This window comes from Equus caballus, chromosome 16 (genome assembly GCF_041296265.1).
Source record: "Equus caballus isolate H_3958 breed thoroughbred chromosome 16, TB-T2T, whole genome shotgun sequence".
In the NCBI taxonomy this organism is placed as follows: domain Eukaryota; kingdom Metazoa; phylum Chordata; class Mammalia; order Perissodactyla; family Equidae; genus Equus; species Equus caballus.
In genome coordinates this window covers 75,814,242-75,832,718 of record NC_091699.1, presented here as the reverse complement: position 1 = coordinate 75,832,718, position 18,477 = coordinate 75,814,242, and the positions used below count along the sequence as shown (strand labels likewise).

Below are 18,477 nucleotides of genomic sequence, written 5' to 3'. Positions count from 1 at the left end.
TTACTTCCCCCTTCATTCTCTTCACCACTGTGCAACCAATGCAGTCCTTCCAGACCACAAATATGATCATAAAATCATTATGTTTCAATGCTACCCCCCCACCCTAGAATAAAGATCTAGATCAATGCTGTCCAATTGAACTTTCCATAATGATTCGAATGTTACATATCTGAGCTACTGAGCACTTGAAATAGGGACAGTGTGGCTGAGGAGCTAAACTTTAAATTTTATTTAACTTTATCTACACAGAATTTGAAATATATTATGATGTACATCCAAACATAAATAAATAAATTTTATTTAATTTTAATTAATTTAAATTTTATGGCTACATGTGGCTAGCTACCTATTGGACAGCATAGATCTAGATTGTTCTTAGCATGGCATATTAACAGTCCCCGTGTCCTAGTGTTGCCTCACTTTCCTCTCACACAAAATCTACCCTAGTTTTGATAATCTGATTAGCGTTTCTTGTATTCATGATGATATTCAAACAAACATGCCTTTGATCATACTGTTCTCCCTGGATGAGGTCCTTACAACTTTGATTATATTGTTCTTGCTTACATTTCAAGACACATCCCAGGTATCATTTCTTTTAGGGAGTTTCCTCTAAAACTTCAGATTAATCTAAAACTCTTAGTTGCCTATCTAATACCCATGCCTCCACCCCCAAAATGTGCCCAGCTCCAGGGAATAGAGCACAACTGGTCTAAGGTAACCGTAAGTCCACTCCCTGCTTTCCTAGCCTTTCTTGTAGTTAGGGTTGGCTATAAACCCAAATTCTACCAGTGAGATTTAAGCTTATGTCTACTAGAGGTGGCTGCTGGGAAAGTTTCTGCTTTGCTTGATCAAAGATGGCAAATAATGTTGGCACCAGCCTCTTGCACAAATATGTAGCCTTGAACTATTATCTAGTGAAGTACTGAATAGCTACCCATAACAGCATCTTGAGACCATTTAGCCACAATCACGAAGGCCAAGAGAATCTGCACATCTCAATACTGTGGAGCCACTGAACAAATGCCAGTAGCTGCCTACCTCCAGACTTGTGACATTTTAGGAAAAATGAAAAAAAAAAAATATATCCATTTCTTCAGGCCATTGTTAGCAGAGTTTCTGTTATTTGCAGCCAAATGCATTCCTGATAAAGTGTTCCAATTTGTGCTCACAACACAGCATGTTGTGAATGAGCCTGTTATAATTATTGTATTGAAATAATGTTGTTTACATGTATCACACTAGACTAATTATTATAATAGCTATCTTGACTACCTAAATGTACTTTAATAGGAAATGGAATAAATACTAAAGTCACAACTTAATCTAAGTCTATATTATTGTAAATCTCATTTCTTTCTATGCAATGTTGTGAGCTCCTTGTGAACAAGTGCTTAACATTTATTAGGAATTAAAATATTTATTACATTACACTGGGAGATACAGTGGAGAGGTGAGTGAACTCTGCCACGGAATAAGCTGTTTGTGATGGTACCAAACTCCCCAACAAGGGTTTGGTCAAGTTGAGATATTCAATTATTTAATATGGATGTTACAATTGAGAGTGAAGCATTTCATGATTAGCTAAAATAGTGACCTTGCAAGACCCTGAGATGCTGGGATTCTGTGCAGGGCCAATAACAATGCCCTATATAGCATGCTACCAGAGACCTCACTCCATGTGGGCCACAATGTAGTCATAGTCATGCATACTGTAAGAAAATGGCTGTCACATAATGTTACCTTTCAGCCTCAATGTAATATCATTCAGTCTACAAATTCTCCATTTTGAGCAAAAGAATATTAGAAGAAAATGGTGAAATCAAAATATTCAGCCAAAAGTTTTTCTGTAATCTGGTAATTTGACAGAAAAAAAATGTAGTTCTATCTTGTCCAAATTGTTCTCATGAAAACATGCCAGTTCCACATAAAAACAATTTCCCTTTTTAAGGAATTAGATTACCTTTTTAAAGTTCTAAAATACTGTCAGATTGAAGTAAATACATCTTATTGCATTGTAGATGTTACAGAATTTTTTTCATATGAAATATTCCTGTCGAGTCCTCCATTTTCCTTAATTCCTCAAAGATTACTAACAATGGTTCAAATACATCCTCAAAGTGTTTCAGTTTTCTGGATGTTGACATATGTGCTCATTAATAGTAATTAAGTACATTCTTATTTTTGTCCTCACATTTTTTTGTCTTATAAAATTATTTATGATCAATAGAGACAACTGAGAAAATAACAAAAAGTATAAAGAAAATAAATACCATCCATTATTCCCTCTCAGAGATAACCACTGTCAATATGCTTTGTCTAATTTTCATATAAAAATATACATAATTTTTAAAACTAGGAAAATAGATTATCCCTGGTTTTTCTTCCTGATTTTTCATTTAGAATACATCATAAGCATTATCTCTTGGGATTGCATAGTGCACAAATACATCACTTAAATTATGGCATAATATTTAATCGAATGGATTTATTTACCCTACTATTATTTCCTTTATTATTATAAGTGTTAGTTCACATTTCATATCATAAATAACACTGTGATATAAATCTTTACACACAGACCTCTGCTCCCTGATTCCCTTTAGATGTCTATATGCTTAAAAGTGGAATCATGAGCCAAGAAGCACAAGTTTACCAGGTATTTGACTAAGTTTCCCAACTGTCTCCCAAATTGATTCTATCAGCATTGAATAAAATTTTTTCTAATTCTCATCAACCAAATGAAAATTATATTTTGTTATTTAATTTGTAATTCTTTAAATACTTGAATAATTGAAATCATTTCGCTATATTTATTGGCCATTGTTATTTTTTTCCTACACGTTGTTGGTTCACTTTATTTTTCTACTTTATGGGTTAGGTGGTTTCTTACTAATTTTAAGGGTTTATTATATATAAGGAAGAAAAATTTGCTTTTTATTCTTCATATATTTCTTTGTATATGTTGAAGTTTTTTAAAAACCAATTTGTCTTTGTATTGCATTTTACTGGAATGAAATTTTGGGGTAGTCAAATTACAAACTTACCCTCTCAAATGTCTTTCACAGCTATTTTTCTTAGAAAAGCCATGGTCATTGGAAGATTGGCTATATATTCATGTATGTTTTCTACTAATTATATAGAGTTTTAATTTTTTTAATAGTTATTAGCTGATGTTCCTCAAAATAGTAAATTTTCTGCCAATGATATTTTGAATAATCAGTTCCTTATGTAATTGATTTGTGATCTTTCCTTCCTTTGTTTTTACCTCCTTCCCATTCATCCATCCATTCAAAGATATTTACTGACTGTACCATGTACCAGGTTCTGCTAAGGAGGCATCTGGGGTATATTAACGAACAAGACAGACAAACTCTTTGCTGTCATAGATCTTACACACCAAAATTCAAGGTTATTATAATTGAATGTTTTATTAATAAAGAAGAATACTCTCTTTCAATGCTTTTGTTTCAAAGTATATTTTTTGACACTACTATTGCCATTCCTGCATTCCATTTGCCAAAGCATATCAATTTATTTTAGCTGTCTCTTTTAAGTAGCATATAATTGGATCTGTCTATAAGCCAATAGAGAATCGTTGTCTTTTGTTAGGAGAGCTTAAAGCATTTATGTGTAGTACTATACCTAATGTTTGAGAGTATTACTTGTCATCTCGTTTTATGCTTCCTTTGTAAGCATTCTTGTTATTTTCTTTTGTTATTATTATTATTATTTAGTGAGTCTTATGAGTCAGGCAATTGTACTTGGTATATAAAAATTAATGACAATGAACATTTTATTGAGTGTTTACAGTGTGCCAAGTACTGTGTATGATTTTTTCTCCTTGAATCCTCACAATAGCATTGCATAGATACTATTTTATAGTAATTTTATAAAACAAATATTGTTTAGTGATTAGAAACATCAGTGAAATAGTATATTTGATTTCCTCCATGCGTGCTGATGAATTATGTAAACTTTTACACTTCTTTCTCATACTGAATTATTCACTATAATTAAGTAGATCTCAGATCCAAATAAATAAAGTTTCAAATTATTTTTACTGCTCTTCAGATCATTATTTTCAACAATCGCATTCAGTTGTACACACTCAACCATATCTTACTGGTTACATTGCTTTCTAGCAGTTCTTTGAGATCTGCATTCCCCTTGCTTGAATTATTACTTTTTATTCACCTTTCAGTGGGAGGAGTATACTTCTGCCTAGAAAGGCACATGGCTGGTACCTTTCCTAAACCTGTGCATGCATAACTGGGCACAACTTTTCCTTCTTGGCCTTTGTCTATCTTAAAACTCATTACTTTCTCAGTACAGACTCCGTTTCTTCTACTTCATTTATTAACTCTTTTTGCAGGTCAGGTTTAAGATTAAAGTAGCAGAACTCCCCCTCCTGCGTAATGGCTTCTTTATTTTTCTATCCAGCAGTTTCACCTAAATAAGGCCAGGATTGGACTTGGACAAGAAGATTTAAGCCTTAGGTGGTGGCTTATTATTTTCACTATACTTTTGCTGCTGGTACCTCTCTATGGGAGATCCTGAGCTCTTTTAGTCCTGATTTTTGGCATGGCTGTGGGCTTTCAGCTCTCCAGTGCCCTTGATGTTCCACTTCCTCCCTACCAGGCTGGTTTCTGATCACTACTAACAAGACGCCTCTGATGCCAGGCCTTGTACTTGCCTGGTCTTTGTTGCTTATCTGGTCATCCTGGGTTTGGCGCATGGCCAATCTGACACAAAGTACCTTTGAATGCCTTAGTTTTCCACCACACTCCTAGTCCTAGTCAAATGACAGTGTGAATGTAGGCTCAAGAGGTCAAAGCCTGGCTCAGCTTCTTGGTAGAAAGTCAATCTAAATAAGCCTTTATAAGCCTTAATTTCCTCATCTATAACAGTACCTATCCCACGTGTGGGGAGGATAAATAAGATAATCTATGTAAAGCCTTTAGATAATGCCTAGCCCACAGGAAACATTCAATAAATATTAACAATTATTAATCATTATTTCAAATAATTTAATTTATTATCATTCCCCATAATTCTTAATCATGCTAATTCTTCATACAGTAGGGAAAAAACCCAACTTTTTCAAAAGGAGTAATTCTGGAGGAATACTCAGTGGTGTGTGACAACAAGGTATCATTGGATCCTCACTTCTTAACCCGCATTCTGTTTTTTTATGTTTAATGTATAATATAAAGCTCATTGAAAAGAAAATAATATTTCTATCATTAACTGTGTTCAGAATAGAAAGCTATTTGCTTAAACTGTTGAGACAGAACTTTTAAGGGTAATTATACTGACTTTGATACTAAGAGTTATATTTTTTACCATACGGTTATACTTCAAATGTAGGTTTAAAAAAACTTAGTAGTCATCCATAATTACACTGTGGTATGTGTTAGAACAACTATATTATGATATAAATATTTTAAAATTATATCACAAAATTTATCAGATTATTTATCAATAAGCAAGACTGTCCTCAGTTAAATTACTGTAAACCACCACAGCAAAACAACTGAAACCCAGAAAATAGGAACTAAGTGAAATGGAAGATGTATAATAAACATTTGGGAGATATGGAATTCATCCCATGAGTGTTGTAAGGAGCTCATAATTTAAGAATGCCAAAGCCCAAGTGTGTTATGAGGGTCTCTTTCCTCAAAAGTGACATTAATGGCATATCCCACAGATACTTATTATGTATTCTATTTATATTGAAGTATAAAATGTAGTCAAAACTATACAGATTCAATATATTTAAGGGTGATAATAAAACACAGTTACTCTGGCCTAGCAAAATTTGTTATTTTTAAACTTAAATTTTTGGTGTCTTTATAAAATAGTATTATAGTATTAAGTGAAAACAGTACTGAATCCTTACATTTGAATCTGTTGCGATTAAGGGTCTTTTGGACTCACAAGTCCGTACTCAGGGATGAAATTGTAATACTAATATTTTAGAGGGTTTTGCACAAAAATAACCCCTCTCAGCGATGAAATCACAGGACACACTTATTTTTATGCTAAAATATAAAGATACCAAAAAAACATTTCTTAAAAATTACCTGGGAAAGTTGGAAATAATTTAGTCAATGTTTTACTTTGGAAATTAGCATGCATTAATAGGCCCCTACAGAACTTAATTTTTAAAAAGTCTAACACACATCAATAATTGGCAAATAAAAGACAACTCAAGATGCTAATTATTTGAATTAAAGCAAGAGGAAGATCATTCTAGGTGCAACAGGAGTAATCTTTCATAAAGCTAATTAAAACTACTGTGTAAATTACTTTCATGAAATATTATTTTATAATATCACATACAAAGTATTGAACATTTAATTGCAAATTAACTTTGTTTAACCTAAATAGTAAGTTGATCTAAAATTTCCTAACAGAAAAACCAGCTACAATTATCCAGGGAATAATGCACTTAAATACATAAAATAATAGCATTAATAAGCAAGTTATATAACATTCAAGATTTCATGGGCACTTATTCCCATATTTCAAGATAAATAGCATCAATTTATTTAAAACTAAGATAAGCTAATTTGGAATGACTTTAGCCAATGTTGGTACAATTAATATTTTTGCACTAATTATTAATTCTAACTTTGTTAAATAAACTTATCAGCAAAATGCAACACCTATGTTTACATACGGCACATCTGGCACATTGGCCACATCAGGAGACTTTCACATATATTGTCTTACAAAAATCAGGACAAAAACTACTTTTAAAAATGGAATAATTTCAAAATCTTTTTCTTAGTGATAATTATAACCCTATTAGAAAGCAGATTTAAATAAATTTTAATGCATAACATAAATATTATCTATCAAATGACATACATGCAACCATGCAACTGCTAAAGATTTACTGAAATTAGAAACCTGGACTAAATATGGGGTATAATTTCACCTTGCTAACACTTTCCCCACCATGTAAACATACAGCTATGATTTACTACCCATTCTATACAAGTTGTTGGTAGTGACAACATTTTTCCATTGGTGCAATCATTATTAACATTTTTATCATATTGTTTTCTAATTTTGTTAGAAGATTTAGTATACAAGAAAATATTTGCTTTGCTTGAAAATCAAAATTCCATTAAGAAAAAACACTTGGCATGCAAACACACATTTCAGAAGATGTAATTATGGATCCTGATGTTACCCTGAGGAAGAGTAGTTTTTATTAACTGAAAATTGATTATTTTATATTTGTCCACTTGATGATAACTTACTCAAAGTATAAACTAATTGTTTTCAAGGATTAATATGGAATACAAGCCTAAATTACCAACTTTCTTCCAACTAGAATAGACAGCAGCATCAGCAATCATTTAGATTAATATTATTTGTATAATATAGAACAAAACAAAATATTTCAACTTATTTCCATGAGATTCAAACCTACAATATTTATTAGGTTCAAGGACATAAAATTATTGTGGAAAATTGCTATGACCTGTTGCTAAAAGTTTACCCTCAACTTCTATACTATTCTCTTTAGAAGCACTGATCTAAAGGTTAGTTATTATGTACGTAAGTAGAAGGCTGTACGCTTTAGTGAAGAAAACATACAAAGCCACAGCCAGAAGTGGAAAGGTTCATGAGTCACATGGTACAGCATATTCACAGAGCCATGACATCCTAATTAAGCGATGGTAATGACAGAAAATGATATCAAAAGCATTGTCAACATTTAAGTAAACCTTTACTACATTCTGAGTACTAGGATTTTTGTACATTGTGATTTAATTGTCACAGGCACCCTATGAAGTAGGTACCTATTTTTCATCTCCATTTTACAGATGAAAAAACCAAGGCTCAAAGTGGTTAAACAGACCTGTTTCATTTCAAAGCCCATGCTTCTAACTGCTATTTTATATTATACTCATTATATTCTTTGGCCTCAAAGAGTCTAACAGTTATCAATAGGAAATACACAGGTGAGTAGTATAACTTAGGGTAGCATAAAGACATAGGAAAATTCAGCCAGATTGGCCTTTCATGTGCTCCCACAAACAGTAACAGCAAAATCAAATTTAATAAATGAAATAAGTAAAATCCTCGCACTATAAAATGTAGTGCAGGCCAATTGAGAGAATGAGCGATTTCTCCAAAGATTAAAAAATACATACATTTTTAGATGATGCAGATGAGATTCTGTACAAAAATAATGAGATAAATGAGTCAGCTAGGGTTACTGCAAGCCCTGGTATTGAGTACTGCTGAGAAATAAAGTTGAAAGGATTAAGAGTAATTACATCATGGATCATGAATTTTATTGGGAAGGTGCTGGTCAGATGTCAAAGAAGGTCTATGAATCAATATGATGAAGAAAAACCTGATGAAAACTAATGTCTGAAAAGGAAACTAGAACACAGTGGTTACAGAGCCTCTGCTTTGATCCCAAACTTTTGATTTGTCTGAAATTCTCTGCAATTCAAATAATAGATTCATATTTATTGAGCATTTACTCTGTACATCTCAATAACATCCTCCCAATTTTCCATGTTCTACCTAGCTGAGAGAGAAGATTTGCAGGAAATATCTACCAAGGAACTGGCTAGCACTAGAAATAAATGTTCTATTGTTTCAATAAAAAGGATCCTTTTGTTGTCTGTAGCAGAACACAACTAATTCACCTTTACTAAAACCACTATCTAGTTCGCCTATTCACCTTATATGCCAGTGAATGAATACACATACAAACACCCACGCATCTAAGGCTCCCTATTCTTCTGCTGTAGCATGTTATAGAAATTACATGGCTGAAGAAGACTAATATATTATGTTCACTGTGAGGGACATTTATCTTACTTTTAGAAATGCAGTTTTGAGGGTAGAGCAGATTACCACACAATAAAATGGAAAGAACGTGGATATCTTATAGGATTGTCTGGGTTTGGGGCTGGCTTCATGTGTGCATGACCTGTGCAACCCTGCACTTCTTAGAAGGCTTGTTTTTTTTTTTAAAGCTTGGCACCTGAGCTAACACCTGTTGCCAATCTTTTTTTTTTTTCTTTTCTTCTTCTTCTCCCCAAAGCCTCCCAGTACATAGCTGTATATTTTGGTTGTGAGTGCCTCTGGTTGTGTTATGTGGGATGCCACCTCAGCATGGCTTGATGAGTGGTGACATGTCCACACCTAGGCTCCGAATGGCTGAAACCCTGGGCCTCCAAAGTGGAGCGAGCAAACTTAACCACTTGGCCATGGGGCTGGCCCTAGAATGCTTGGTTTAATGATATGCTGTTATCACCTTGAAATTCTTATTAATTTTTTTTTTTTTTTAAAAAGGGGCCATTCATTTTTATTTTACACTGGGCTCTGCAGATTATGAAGCCAGTCTTGCCTGGATTTGAATTACGACTTTACTGTTTTATACATATAAACTTAGTGTAAGCTTTAGTTTCATCCTGTGTACAAAGGTGTCGCACTCAATTAGCAGGACTGCTGGGAGTATTAGATGAAATACGGTTACGTGAACGTAATGAGTATGGAGCCTGGCACATAGGACACAAGAAAGATATGAAATGAAATGGAGCCTCCACAGTCCTTGCTCTTCTATGGATCTGAGACATACAGAAACCACCATAAGTCAAAATTAAGTGTAGCTGAAATTTAAACTTTAATACTTACAACCCATATATCTGTGGTGCAATTTCTAGTCTGTTCAAGTGCATGTAAAGCTCAATATCATGCTTCTTCAGCAGGTGATCCTGGATCTGGTTGACTTTAGTAACAATAGCAATTGTTGGCCCTAAATCCTGAGGTCTAGCAAAGGGGATGGGAGTCATCACTGTTTCTTTCCCCTAAAAACAGGAAAAATGGAACATGTATTATTTCAATATGAAATTAACAAATATATGGACATCATTCCTGAATGTATTTACCATTGGGAATTTAAATAAGAACCAAGAACTACTTTAACCATCTTGTGACAAATGAATGTGGAATCATATGCTGACTGTCATATAGATGATTGTGCTCATAAAGTAAAGGCCAGGAAACGCCTTCTGAAATATTTTCTACCTATATTCCCTTGACCAGTTTCTCTGGTGACATTAAGTATTACAAGATAATTTTGGCAGAAGCAGTGGTACTTGCCCATGGCCACTGTTTGTCTAATTAGCCATAGTAAACTAAATGGAATACTCTGACGAAAACATATTTCTTGTGGCATAAAACTTAAAGATAGTAAATGAAAACTTTTAATTTGAGCTCTCAAAACTATAAGAAAGTCAAGAAATAAAGGAATGGCCAACAGGCACATGAAAAGATGTTCAAAATCATTAACTATCAGGGAAATTCAAATCAAAACTACAATGAGATATCACCTCACTCCGGTCAGAATGGCTATAATTAACAAGACAGGAAACAAGAAGTGTTGGGGAGGATGTGGAGAGAAGGGAACCCTTGTATACTGCTGGTAATGCAAACTGGTGCAGCCACTATGGAAAGCAGAATGGAATTTTCTCAGAAAATTAAGAATAGATCTACCATATGATCCAGCGATTCCACTGCTGGGTATTTATCCAAAGAACTTGAAAACACAAATGCATAAAGATACATGCACCCCCTATGTTCACTGCAGCATTATTCACAACAGCCAAGACTTGGAAGGAACCTAGGTGCCGATCAAGGGACGAATGGATAAAGAAGATGTGGTATATATACACAATGGACTACTACTCAGCCATAAGACACGATGAAATCCAGCCATTTGTGACAACATGGATGGACCTTGAGGGTATTATGCTAAGTGAAATGTCAGAGGGAGAAAGTCAAATACCATATGATCTCACTCACAAGTAGAAGATAAAAACAACAACAAACACACACACAGCAACAGAGATTGGATTGGTGGTTACCAGAGGGGAAGTGGCGAGGGAGAAGGGTGAAAGGGTGATTAGGCACATGTGTGTGGTGATGGACTGTAATTAGTCTTTGGGTGGTGAACATGATGCAATCTACACAGAATTCAAAATATATTACGATGTACACCTGAAAGCTATATAAAGTTATAATCCAATGTTACTGTAATAAATAAATAAATAACATTTAAAAAAAAGATAGGGTTGCACAGATATATTCCATAGAATTTAAAAATTATTAGTTTATCTCAGTTTTCAAAATTAAATAATATTTCTTTAAAAGTTGTTAAACAGAGAATGGCCACTCATTTGTGAAAAGTTACATGGACAAATCTATTCCAAACGAAAAAATTAAAATTAACTAATAATTCCAAATTAAAAAAAAAAACAAAATAAAGGAAACTAGTACTAGAAAAGATGTTCTCTAACTGTCCTTTGATCAATTTACATAGCTGAGAAGAAAGATTTGAAAACGCTCCAGACCAAAAGTAGAGTTGACTTAAAAAAAAATCCATGTGGGCCAATTACAAATTTCCTTCCTGCCATCCCACATCCCACATTAAGACAGACATATCTGTAACGCCTTGTAACGCTTTCATGAAAACTTCAACTACCTCCTCAAATCTGACAATTTCTCCTTAATGTATCATGTCTGACTTTTCTTCTAATGTTCAGTCCTAAAGTTCTACTCTCTGCAACCTTGGGATTTATAGCATTTCTCTCTCATGATTGTCTGCTTACCATTCATCCTAGCTCAAATTCTTGTTTCTGTTTCACAAATGCTGCTTTTTCATACAGTTCTCATCTTAGTTTTAATCTCTACTTATATGCAATTTCTTGAGTGATCTCAGTTCTACAAAGTGCTTTAACCAAGACTCATTTTCCAAAGATTTCCTAGTCTGTATTCATAACACAGAACTCTCTTGAGTGGCTCTCATACATTCAAATGTTGGCAAGGAATCTTAGATTGCCAAAAGGGTCTCTAATTCAGCAGGCCCACAACTGCGCTTATCACCGTCTGATCAAAAACATGTTCATCCTTTCCCCCTGCCTGTCTCAACCCGTCCTCCAATAAGAACACCTACTTTGCCAATTTCAGCTCCTCAGAACTGCTCAGAGGACTCTGATACGTCTCATCTTCCACAGTCCTATTGTAACAATCTGATTGGGGGCCCTAATTCTTTCTTTCCTCCTAACTGGTCTCGCTGCCCCTAATTTAGTCTGCTTATTAAATCCATCTTCCAAATGCCTGGTGATCTACCCAAAGCAGATATTAGATTATATCAAATCGTCCTCCTAAAACCTTTTTAGTAGTGCTCCATTATTTTCACTCAGGGAAAAAAAAAAGAACAAATTCTTTAGCCAGGTCTACAAGGCCTTTCAATACCTGGCCGGCCTCTCCTCTCACTCTGCTCCAGGAGCTCCTGGGGATGCTGTTCTTTTACCCGAAACCCAGTGTTTCCACTGAGAAGCTCCCAGTATAAAGATTTGGCTCAAGAACCAGGTCCTATTTCACTATCTTCTTCTTCTGTGCTACCACAGTATCCTTTTCTACCTCTCAGCCTTTCAAACTATGATACTCCAAAAGGAATACCATCTTTCAATCACTGGACCAGATCCAGGGGCACAAAGTTAAAGAGGGTAAAGTTCTTGCCCTCTTACTCTGGACGGGAAGACAACAAAGAAAAAAACTTAGAAACTTCTACCTAAGAGCACGGACTAATGAGGGTAGCAGAAGGCAGAGACAAGAGGAGGGGCAAGTGTCAGCATAAGAGAAAATTTCTTGGAAGGGGTTCCATTTGTCTTTCCAGGATCATTTCAGGTCTTAGAAGGAATGTAGTCCTTTGAATTTCCTACAGTGTCTGCCCCAGTGTCTTTAGGTCCAAAGGATATAGGTCCATATTAATTTTTATTGCTCAATTAGTTTGTGTTAATTTGTATAGAGAGGAGAAAAGAAAACCTCTAATATTGTGGTCATTTATTATAAAAACAGTACATCCAAGACAACTTTTTCTGATTTTGTAATATCTAGTATTCTCTTTAAACGATAGGACCTTTTAATTAAAAAAGATTTCAATTCTTATTGAACCTTTTTCCTAATAATATTAACTTAAAATAATATTTTTGGAATTCATGTTAATTGTAAGATACCATTCATATTTAAAAAATAGTGCTTACTCTGAAGCCAAATTTCCTTTAAAAATGAGCAATTCAACATGTTACGTATTTTGGTCATGCAGTTTTTCTTTAATGAAGAAACTTGCGTGGCTGAATACCAGAAAGTGTGGGGTGGAAGCACCGAGCTCAGATAAGGTTTCTAATAATCACATGGAAACCACGTCACTGTATGTAGTCATCTCCTAAGGGTCTTGAATAATCATATTTCTAGAGAGATAGAATCACTGGCTTTGGAGAGAACTGATCCTAAATTAACCTGTTAAAAAATGTTTAACTTAGTGAAATTATATAACAATTTCTAGATTGAATAAGTTGTCATTAAATCAACAGCATATGTAGCGCATTTTTGAAATACTTTAATAGAGACGTATGTGTAGTCTAACAACCACAGGCTTGAAAAGATTTCCCCCGTGCTCAGAATACTTATAAAAAAATCTCTTAAATTTAGGAAACTCAAAAGTAATGTTCATGATCATTTAAATGCTAAACAGTTTAGCTTATCTAATAGTAAAATCAAAAGAGAAGATAGAATTAATGCAAAATACTTCCTTATCTTCAAGATTTCATATCATAATAAAGAATGTTATTTGCATTTAACAAATATGATCAAAGGGACAGCTACAACTACCAATAAAGTCAGAAAATCTGACTAAGTGGTACTCAAAATGTGGTCTGTAGATCAGTGTCAGTCCACAAACAGTTATAGGAATGTAGTGAATTCATGATTTTACGTCATTATGTAAATCAATGCACTGCTTCCTTCATCAAGAAAGTCTTATTATGAAAAGTATGTCTGCTGGTCTAGGCAGCAAGCATAGTGATATAATTGAATTTTTAAAGGAACTAGAAGGACTGCATGAAAGAGTGGCATATTAATTTCTCAAACTTCTTTTAAAAAAGTGACATAATCATGAAATAGAATAAAAAGGTAAGAATGAAAAAGATTCGCTAGACATGCTTTTTAGGAATGTATTACTCTTTGATATCTGGAAATAATTAATACAAATGTTCAGAAGTCACATCTATGTGTTCCTCGATAAAATGAATGTTTTTCTTTGTGTTGTCCTAGCCATTTTCATGAACTTGAATCAGTGATATCAATATGAATAGGTAAAACTGAAAAATGGAAACCCTCACATTTTTATCATTCAGTTTCTCAGATACTGTAGTTATAAAATACAAAATAACCATGACATGAAATTATCATGTTTTTATTTAAATGTATTCAAATACTTTCTGCTCAAAATACTGATGTTCAACTAAGTCTACAACTTCATCAAATCATCTGTCAAGAACAAAAAAGTTATTGTTCCAAAACAGAAAGTAGTTCGACACATATGCTTACAACAAATTTCACCTCTAATAACCCTTATAGAATGTAACATGTTGAAATATTGCAGAAGGAAGACTATCGGGGGTCAGGAGACTCTCTCTATAAAAAGTCAGACAGTAAATATTTTAGGCTTTACAGGTCATACAGTCTGTGTTGCAACTACATAACTCTGCCATTGGAATGAGCAAGCAGCCATAGACAATAAGTAAACAAACAGGCATGGCTGTATCCTAATAAAACACATTTTATGGATATGGAAACCCTAATTCCACATAATTTTCATATTTCATAAAATATTATTTTTCTTTTTATATTTTTTCCAACCATTTACAAATACAAAAGTCATTCTTAACTCACAAGCTGCACAAAAACAGATGGCAGGCAAAATTAGCCTACAGAGAGTAGTTTGCCCTGACCTAGACCAAAGGCACAAAAAGCATTAGTTACCTATTTCATTTTTTAAGAGATGGAATGAAGAAACTGAGTAATACATGGTTTCTAACCAGAATGCAATTAATTATATCAATATAAAAGAAGCTAATCATGTACAAAATAATATGCCAAAAACTTTTAACAATATCCCTTGCAAAAGAATTTGCAAGTTTCCCAATATTGTGTAATAATATTCAAAAGACCATAATGATCTCTAAGTTAGCGTATATGTTTGTTTAAAATGCCAGTTAATACATCAATTCTACTCCGAGAGATATGCCTAGAGAACTGAAAACATATGTTCACACAAAAGTTTGTAAGCAAATGTTCATAGCAACATTATTCTTAACAGCCAAAAAGTGAACAGAACCCAAATGCCCATCAACTGCTGTATAGATAGATAAACTGTGGCATATCCATACAATGAAAAGTTATTCAGCCATGAAAAGGAATGAAGTACCCATGCAGGCTGCAAGATGGATACACATTGAAAACATTATACTAAGTGAAGGGAGTCAGTCACAAAGGTCACATACTGTATGATTTCATTTATATGAAATGTCCAGAATAGCCAAGTCCATAGAGATAGAAAGTAGATGAGTGATGTCAAAGGCTCTGGGGAGAGGGAAATGGGGAGTGACTGTTAATGGGTGCGGGATTTCCTTTTGGGTGATGAAAAGGTTTTAGAATTAGATAGTGAGGACGTTTGCATAATCTTCCGAATATACTAAAATCTATGAAATTGCACACTTCAAAAAAGTGAATGTTATGGTATGTTAATTATATCACAATAAAAATTACAGCTAAAAAATAAGGATAAGAGACTAAGGATAAACGGTATTGATGCTAAATGTGCAAATTCAATAGAGATGCATTAGCAAAAGTAAAACAACCTATTTGATACAGAGTTTATCTATGTACTTCAGTATCAATCTGTCTTTAACTAGGAAAACAACAGATTAAGTGGATTAATGCATTTATCACTCAAATTTGTTATAATTTTAAGAAGTTATATTGTATGGATAATATACATACATATAAAAGAAAGTTTCTATTTATTTACAAGAAATTTTTTATCTTTGGATATCTGCCAATATTATCAGAGATATGGTTTAGATCCCCAGTTCAATCTTATTCCACAGGTATTTTTATGTTTTCATTTTTTTATAATAATAATTATGGCTTTATTCTCTGACTATATGTTGTTACTTACTGAAATCATTTGTTCCCTCAAATATGTTAAAAAGATTTGACTATAAGAGTTACCTTTTGACCCTCATGTTCGAAAGTAGAAAACCAAGGTTCAGCAGTTTCCATAAGTTGTGAGAACATGGCACTAAAAATTAGAAAAATAATATAATGCTAATGTTAAACTTTTATTAAAGTAAAGATGGTATAAAAAATAAAAATAATAGAAAACTTTTGTACTTACTAGGCATCATGTTCCAGATACTCAGGGTTCAAGAGAATTTTCATTTCCTCACTTAAAAAAGCAATACAAGCAATCAAAATGTGTAATTTTTTAATTGAAGGAGATGCAGAGATTGCTTTTTTTAATACTCGTAAGCCAACTTTCATACAATGTGCAAATGAAAAAAATTGCTTTTTTTTAATAAAAAGAGCAACTCTATTAACAAATAAAATTCTTTCTATAAAGATCAAAAATAAATTAGCTGCCTTGTCTATACCACAGTGAGGTAACTACCTAATTATTCCAAATAAACACAGAATATGACAATATATTCCTTGAATGCGCCTGATCTAGAATAAATTGATTACTCCATAATCTATCACTTGTTGTCCAAAACAAAAGAAAAAAATAGTTACTACTCAAATACACCACATCAAGACATTAATCTATTTTCTTTTAATGGCTTTCATTCTTATTATATTTTAACATCAATTTATCAGTGACAGCACCTCTTCCAAATCTATTTTACTGTTGCTTTTACTTTTAAATGAATTGAAACAGCTCAAGAACTATGTCCAACTTATTTAAAAGCTATTCTCAATCATCTGTACTCTCCAGTGGAGTATATTCTGCATACAGGTTTTAAAAAAGATAAAACGGGCATGAAAACAGGATCCCAGTACTAACTTCATCCTTATCATACTTTAGAATATCAGAAGCAAAGGCAATTAAGATATGGTTACTACAGTCAGATCCAATAAACTTAGGAAAATTAGAAAAACTCAAAAGGAACTAGAAAATACTAATCTATAATATAATAAACAAAAGGTAACTTAACAAAGGCCCAACATATGTTCGAAATGGATGGCCACATTTGACTAATAAAGATCATATAAACACATGAAATGTTATGTGTTAATTTTTTATTTTCTGCATATAGATGAGCTAGCCTATGGAATAATCCTGACAAAATTTTATAATCCCACAGCTCTTCATTCCCAAAATGCTTCCTGGTCACCTCTCTGGCCCATCAGTTAGGGTACCTCAAGACAGAAAATAAATTCTAACAATTAGCCTAAGTTAAATAAAATTACTAAAGTTATTTGATGGAAAGAATAAATTAACCTATCTCAAAAACATGAGGAGACATTTTTGTTCATTCATGGACTGGGGCTCTTTGTGGTACTGTTCTCTTCTTTACAAAGTGAACTGATTCAAACCTGGTGAGGAGAAAGTATCTCACAGGTAAGCTTCTCAGGCAGCTGGTAGTGAAAGAATGGGTCATCAGAGGATGGTATACATGAATATTATCAATCATTAGCACTTTGCCATCGCAACAAAAATTTCTTCCTCTTGATCTGTTAGTTCTATGTCTTCCTGTAGTATGTATTTAAAATTTGCAAAGACATTCATGATCCCAAATTTTCCCCATAGCTGAACTGGCACTACAACTATGAAGTGGAATTAACAATCAGCCACATGAAACACAACCAAATGTTTACAGTTTACCTTCAATTTAAAAGATTTTGAGGTAAAAAAAGATTACAGCAGGGCTGAAAAAACAGATGGAGTTCATATAAAAACTTGCCTTGGTTGTGCAGACTCACTGGCATGAAGAAAAGCTTGGTGGTCACAGTGGAGAATAAAGATTATAGGTGCTAACAGCTCATGCATGCCCTGAAACATAACAGCAAAAGAAATAAAAGGAGTGGATGTTGCGAGTCTACTAGTGGCCAGAACAAGCTCAATTTAACGCTTCTTCAACCAATCCCTGCCACCAACATTTCCATACTATCTAGAAAGGCATAAAAATGAAAAGCTACAAATGAGATTTTATCTACTTTTAGAATTTGATTCCAATTCAACCACAGCACGTATTCTTCTTTAAAACATGGAGAGCAGTTCTCTTTTAAATGACACAACAAACAATAAATTGGCATGGTAGACAACCTTGCACCTGTCAGTTGCTTCAAGATCTGTACTCATAAATATGAATTTCATTTATGCAAATTATAATCATGAGCTACAGTATAAAGATCTGCAGTAAGAAGGGCAACTAAGAACTGTAGACCTAAGGAAATTACATCCAATGTTTTCATTATATAATGGGTCAAAATTAGGATGTCTGTAGATTTAGGAAGAGCTGAAGTCAGCTAGCTGGAAATGTTGGATAATAAAAGAAACAACCTTCAGCAGATATGACTGAAAACAAA

The 18,477-nt window shown here is 33.5% G+C and overlaps 1 protein-coding gene across 11 annotated transcripts in view; it reads right to left on the bottom strand.

Moving 5' to 3' along the window:
* The window catches only part of TBC1D5 (TBC1 domain family member 5), a 570,404-nt gene that overhangs the window by 205,438 nt on the left and 346,489 nt on the right, over window positions 1–18,477 (bottom strand). For all 11 annotated transcript variants that reach the window (XM_070238099.1, XM_070238103.1, XM_023620885.2 and 8 more), the window contains 4 exons: window positions 17,853–17,941; window positions 16,286–16,336; window positions 16,120–16,189; window positions 9,676–9,848 (listed from right to left, as the gene is read on the bottom strand). In XM_070238099.1, coding sequence (XP_070094200.1) covers window positions 9,676–9,848; window positions 16,120–16,189; window positions 16,286–16,336; window positions 17,853–17,941 — 383 coding nt within the window. The remainder of the gene's footprint in view (window positions 1–9,675; window positions 9,849–16,119; window positions 16,190–16,285; window positions 16,337–17,852; window positions 17,942–18,477) is intronic.